Raw genomic sequence first — 6,961 nt, forward strand, 5'->3', positions numbered from 1 at the left:
ATTTGTATGGAAAAAAATTCATATAACTGTAAACCACAAGGTTCAATTAAAAAATAAAAAAACTATATTCAAAAAATAACTCGATTTTGGTTTGACAATGACAATTGCAGTTTTGAAAAACATTTAAAAAAATTATCGATTGTACGTATACAACAGTAGCAACACGGGGCAATGCCCAGGGGTCACTCACTAGTAGGGGTGTACACCGGTCCAAAACCGGACCGGACCTGGACCGGACCTGTTTGGACCGGGGACCTGAATTGGGTAATTATGAGGACCGGGGACCGGACCTGAATTAACAGGTCCGGTTCCGGGCTAGACCTGAAAAATCAGGTCCGGTCCAGGTTTGGACCTGAATGGACCTGTTTTGTGATTTTTTCGTTTTTTTTATTTTTTTTTATAAAAAACTTGTTGGACCTGCATATGGACCTGCGTATGGACCTGTTTTGTGATTTTTAGACCTGTTGCATAATTAAATAATTACATACAAACCAAAATTATTAATCACAAAAGTACAAAACTACATAAAGTCTATAAAAGTATAAAGTCCCAATTCTCAAACACCAAAAATACCAAAAAAAAAAAACATAAATTCGATATGAAGTACTTTTGGCTCTCTGAAACACAGGAAACACTCTCTTATTATCCTTCATGCTGCGCCTATAACACTCTGCCATCTTGGAAGCCCTTTTCTTTTCTCCAGGTTTAAGATCCCGCCTATTCGATATGAAGTACTTTTGTTTCCACTCCATTGTCACGAACAAACTGTTTCCATCCATCTGTAAACACCAATGGCCTTTCATCATATGTACTCGAGAGTCTGATTTTCCATTTGTGTTTACTTGGCGCTATAAGTGTACACCACGGGGAGAGTTTCTCCTTGAAACACTCCATGAACTTCTGAGGAATATTCTGCAAGAAATGTTCACCAAAAAATTCAATCAAGTGAGCTAATATATATTAATAATATAAGTGCAGTTGCTTTCATAACACTCCATGAAGCATACCTGAATACAAATGCCTAGTTAAGCATCATCTTTGAGAATGAATGAATGGTTAATTGTTGTGTTTTAAAGCAGTTTTTAGGAGATCCAAAGACCTTTTTTTTTAAATGCAAGATCATTAAAAAGCTGATCTTGTTAACATAAATTCCGGAAATTTTCATGACATCGTTAAGAGAAGTAAATAAACCAATTGGAAATATAAGCAAATAACTAAGAGTATAGAAAATCATCTTGAATAGACACGGATAGAGCACAAAACAAAGTAGGGAGGGTGTCTCTTTTTAAGGATGCTCAGTATTCATTTCAAGACGGTACAAGTTTCATTTCAGTAGGCAAAATTTAAGACAAAACCAACAACCTTAACCTAGGACCTGGGTTTTTCCTTCTTTTCCTTGAACAGAGCTAGAAGAGAGACACCAGCAACCTTGACAACCTTAAATCGGACTCCAGGAATATCTCCCACAGCATGTCCTTTACGACCAAATCCAGCAATCAACACCTCATCCTGCACAAACCACATTTTCTTAGTATGGAAGGAAAAACAAAGCTAGATAATATCAATTTCAAAGTCAAATACAATATAATCAGGTAACAAATATTAGACAAAATTCCACAAACTTCTGCATGATCCACATTTTCAGCATGAATCTACACCCAAACACAACATTAAACTACATACATATAACAGAAGACCTTGACTTCTTTTACCAATCAGGTAACTTCTTTAGTAAAAGGGAACAGTTTATCGTTCTTTGATAAGAAGTATGAATTAGCATTATCTTAGAACAGCTTTTTCCAGATGATTTGCTCATGAAAGGATAAAAAACCAACAGTGTATGACTGATCTTAATTGCTCAAGCTATATACTCTCCACCGCAATACTGTTATGATAGTCTTAAACCACAAAAATAAAGCTGCACATGTACTGAACAGGAGTGGGTGCAGGAGTACTGACAGAAGAATCAGATAAACCAGCACAGAAAGAGTGCGCACTATCATGTTTTATATGTTTCTGGATAAACTGTTATCAAGAGTTTATGATATGAGTATAAGAAAAGCATTGTTACTAATGTTAAACCTTCAGTAATCAGATGCCAGTATTTCTCCAAAAATCCACAACAGAATTGACATTATTTCTACAATGGTTAACAAATAACTGGAGTTGTTTAGACTTTAAGAGTTTCTACAAAGGTTAACAAATAATTGGAGTTGTTTAAACTTTAACAAACAACATTATTTCTAACACGGTTAACAAATGACAGTTAACAAACTGCTAGTGTATCACTAAGTTTGTGTCGAAAGGCACAAAATACCAGCAAATTCACAACCAAGCAATTTATGAAACAGTAAGTGCATATATGCTTGCAGACATTAATAGAACGGACTTACATTTTCCTCAATGAAGTTCAAACAACCATCATTGGGCACGAAAGCAGCAATCTTTTTTCCATTCTTAATCAACTGCACACGAGCACACTTTCTGATAGCAGAGTTGGGCATTTTTCTGCAATGATAAGTTTATGCAACAACGCTTATATAATGACTAATAACATAGAATTTATGCATCCGAATGCATAAAATCAACTATTCAATTTGAAGCCATGCCAAAGGTCAATGCAAAGTACTAGATAAACACTAGACTACTAGATGTTTACAATCTAATCACTACTTTCTCTGCTCTTCTGATTTTATTAAACCCTAAACTTTAAACTAAAAAAAACCAAAAAAAAAAACATAAATTCGAAGATAAACCATACTTGTTATCAATTCTAAACATTAAACCCTAAAACCCTAAACTTTAAACTAAAAAAACCAAAAAAAAAAACATAAATTCGAAAGAAATTCGAAAATAAACCAAAAAAGAAAAAACATAAATTCGAAAACATTGAAGTAAAAAAAAGAAATTCAACATGCAAACATCAAATAATCATTATAAGCAATTGAAACATGAATAAACATATAAATTCTAACACTTAATTCATTATTTCGAATACAAAATACCCAAACATAATTAGATAATTTAGATTTACATTAAAAAAAAAAAAATAACTTACCGGAGAAATGGAAAATCGCGCAGTAGCTGTCTCCTGCGGTGGTCGGTGGGCGCCTGGGCTTCGCCTGAGAGAGTGAGGAAGGCAGGAGGTGTCGGCGGTGGGCGTTGCCGCGTTGGGCTGAGACTGGAGACAGTGAGCGTGACTGCGTGAGGGAGAGGGGGAGACAGCCTGTTTGTTAGGGTTAGAATGAAATGAAAGAGAATTCAAGCGTCACTCAAGCAGCAGCGTTATTTTGATTTTTGATTTTTTTTTTTTTTTTTTTTTTTTAAAAAATACAATTTTTCCGGGTTTCAGGTCCGGACCTGAAAACCCCGGGTTTAGACCGGGTCCGGATCGGAACCGGGAACCTTGATTTTTAAGGACCGGGACCGGACCTGAATCAACAGGTCCGGGTCAGGTCCGGTCCGGATCAGGTCGGTTCAGGTCCGGTTTCAGGTCCGGTCCAGTTTTTGTACACCCCTACTCACTAGTTAGAAAGATCGAGACAATGTTAATTTATTAATATTTTATGTACAAGGGAGTATATATTGTGTGATAAAAATCTTATTTGGGGAATTAATTGTTATTGTAGTTTAGAATTACAACTGTTTCTATATGCATAAATGAGATAACACAAATTTTGGACAAAATTGTTTGTGAGTGTTAAATGGTGAGAAAAAATAGAGAGATGCAATGTGATGAGCAGATAAATAAGGAGAAATCTGCAATGAAAACTTTATTTAACTCAATGCAGATCTTTTTAATTCCTTACATTTTCAAATTGTTGGGTTTGTGTCAACCCAACGGGGTTAGAACATTCTCGCCTGTTAAATTAATATATCATTGGCTAATTTTTACAAATATCTTATTTTTTAAGCTTTTTTTGCTATTTATTTCTCAATTATATTATAATCTAATATTATCACAAATTTTATTTTTAATCATTCTATGTCTACTACAATTTTAATCTTAATCGTTACAAAAGTACACATCAACTTTTAAATAATAAAAATTGTATTAAAATAAAATGATAATTTCAAACATTACAAAAAGGAAGAAGCCAACATTATTATACTACCTCCATTTTGCCGAGTCTTCCTTAATCACCGTAAGTCTATAACCACACAAACCAAAGAAAATTTGAAATGAGAACTATAATGTAGGTACTTTTTTGTATTATAAATGAGAGAGACAGAGAAAAAAAAATAGGAAAAATTAGAAAAAATCACTACAAAAAAAATGAGAATAGGCAACATTTAAGATTGCAACACTTATAGAAATGATACTCTTAGTAATCTAAAGCAACAATATTTATTTGTTACCTTGAACTAAAGTAACAGATAAAAAAGTGTTGCTCTAGACTATATAAGGCTACAGTCGCTTAAAGTTTACCTTTTTCTAGTCTAAAACAACAAACATAATAATTGTTGCATGAAAAGATAACAATAACAAAACTATAGCTTGAAAATGTAACATTAATATCTATGTTTCCATCTACGGCAACATTTATATTAAAAAGACAACATAATTTAAGATGTTAGCTGCTTTTATGGTGAGAGTGTGTGTGTGTGTGTGTGTGTGTGTGTGTGTGTGTGTGTATATATAAGTTTGGTGGAGTTGATGATGAAGTCACCTTGTGACTTTGAGGTCACAAGTTCGAGCCCTACAACCTATTAAATGCTTGGGAGTGGCAACATTTAGAAACATTTTTGAATTGTCTCCTTAGATGGCAATATTTTTCATTTGTTGTCTTTGTAAAAGTGTTGCCTTATGTATCATTTTACCTTGGTTTTCAAAATTGTTGCCTTTGAATAAAAATGTGTTGTCTTATGAATAGACAACGGGGGCATATACTACGCCTCATATTTGTTGCCTTTGCTATAAGGCAACACTTTTTTTTTTATATTAGGCAATGGTTTTTCACAGTTACCTTTATTTGCTTTATTTTGTTGTAGTGAATAATCCCAACTTTCATCAATTTTGGTACAATAATCCCAACTTTGGATTATTCTGGAATAATCCGAACTTTAGGGGTTCTTCATTTTCTTCACTCCCAAACCGGTCAACGAGAGTCAACAACCTTTAATAAGAGGTCACCATGACATGTGTCAGCTTGTCATTGGTCCAAAAAAAAATAAATTAAATAAATTAAAAATCAGAAATCAGAAAAAAAAAAAAAAAAATCCCCCCATCCCAAACCACCAGTTCCCCCACCTAAACCACCCCTCCACCAGCCCCTCCCCCAGCCCCCACCCCGAAATTACCCCCACCCAGCCGGAAAACTCCCCCCACCCCCCGACCACCACTCCACACCCGCCGAAACACCTCCCACTCCCTTCCCCCACCCACGAAACCCCTCCTTCCCCAACCGCGTAACCCCTCCTTCCCCAACCGCGTAAAACCCTCCCCTCCTTCCCCCACCCCGTAAAAACTCCCCCCTCCCCTTCCCCCACCCTCGAAAACGGCCGGAAATTAAGCCCCCTTGCCGTTTCTGGCGTTTTCAAGGGTGGGGGAAGGGGAGGGGGAGTTTTTACGGGGTGGGGGAGGGGAAGGGAGGGGGGAGGGGTTTCCGGGTGGGGGAGGGTTTCGTAGGTGGGGGAAGGGAGGGGGAGGGGAAGGGAGGGGGGAGGGGTTTCCGGGTGGGGGAGGGTTTCGTGGGTGGGGGAAGGAAGGGGGAGGTGTTTCGGCTGGGGTGGGAGGTGTTTTCGAGGTGGGGGAGGTTTTCCGGCTGGGGTAAGGGGTGTTTTCGGGGTGGGGGCTGGGGAGGGGCTGGTGGGAGGGGGTGGTTTGGGTGGCGGTTAAGGAGGAAGGGGTGAGTTTTATGTTTTTTTTTTTTATTTTAATTTTCAAAGTTTGTTTTAATTTTTTTTAATTTTGGACAAATCATGTGTTGACACGTGGCTTTTAAAAAACATAAAAAAAAAAGTAACCTTCTCAACAGGTAACCGGTCATTAGGACTGAAGAAAATAAAGACCCCCTAAAGTTCGGATTATTCCAGAATAATCCAAAGTTGGGATTATTGTACCAAAATTGATGAAAGTTGGGATTATTTTTTCTAATTTTTCCAAAAAAATATTAATAAAATATAATTGGGCCCCATAAAGTGGGATTGTGGACAATAAAATGAATAAAAAAATTGTCATAAATGGAATAAATTAAATGTAAGTACTTCGCATAATTTAAAAAAAAACAGATAAAAGGGAAAGTGGGAAAGTCTTAGGAAAATGAAGTTAGTATTTGTTGAGTATGCTCTTAACATATATAATTCTTACATTATTTAATTATCTCTTTAAATAGCATATTTGACAGTGTTAATATCTAGGGGTTTTTTTTTTTTTTTTTTTTTTTTTTTTTGACAAGAAGAAAAGGAATTTCATTAATAAAGTATAGCCAAACGACACTTACATATAATTCCTAAGAAATCAATAATTTCAACACAAGCATACACCTTAAAATTAAATACATCGTAGATTTTATCAATAATCTCCATAATAAAAAAACTTCATCTGAAGCAATACAATCTATGAGTTCACACTGATTTGGCTTGAAATCCACTGATGCGTAGTCGTTTAAGTGAAAATACTCATGTGGTTCTTCGGATTCCTGTAGAGATTATGAAACCCTAAGTCTTCAATTCTCACCGTATAAACATAAAAAGAAAATAAAATCACGAGAAAAATCATCATCTCAAGGATGAGATCTATTTACTGAAAGCAACTAAAAGGTTTTTGGTGCTTACCACCGGTAATAACACCAGTGGAAGCCCCGACAAAGATTCACAATTGAAACCAAGATGAAAGAAATGGTAGAGATATAGAGAATAGGGAGAAGAAAGAAGGAAACCTTCAAAAAAAGGTGAAAAAAACCTAGCAATGGAGTTTAGGAAAATCCTCTGAGGAAGAAACCATATAGAGGGAACAAAA

The 6,961-nt window shown here is 35.9% G+C and overlaps 1 protein-coding gene across 1 annotated transcript; it reads right to left on the reverse strand.

Moving 5' to 3' along the window:
- Window positions 1-802: 802 nt before the first annotated feature.
- On the reverse strand, window positions 803-2,504 carry LOC110737452 (40S ribosomal protein S23-2). The gene is made up of 2 exons (XM_021917812.1): window positions 2,394-2,504; window positions 803-1,509 (listed from the first exon to the last, which is right to left on the reverse strand). Exons 1-2 carry the CDS (start codon window positions 2,502-2,504, stop codon window positions 1,369-1,371), a joined length of 252 nt encoding a protein of 83 aa, XP_021773504.1. The 3' UTR covers window positions 803-1,368.
- Window positions 2,505-6,961: the final 4,457 nt, after the last annotated feature.

Source organism: Chenopodium quinoa, unplaced genomic scaffold (genome assembly GCF_001683475.1).
Source record: "Chenopodium quinoa cultivar QQ74 unplaced genomic scaffold, ASM168347v1, whole genome shotgun sequence".
Taxonomy (NCBI): domain Eukaryota; kingdom Viridiplantae; phylum Streptophyta; class Magnoliopsida; order Caryophyllales; family Amaranthaceae; genus Chenopodium; species Chenopodium quinoa.

Coding starts and splice junctions, on each gene's coding strand:
- LOC110737452 (XM_021917812.1), bottom strand. CDS start 2,504: ATGCCCAACTCTGCTATCAGAAAGTGTGCTCGTGTGCAGTTGATTAAG. Junction 1,510..2,393: donor TGAACTTCATTGAGGAAAAT/GTAAGTCCGTTC, acceptor TGGTTTGTGCAG/GATGAGGTGTTGATTGCTGG.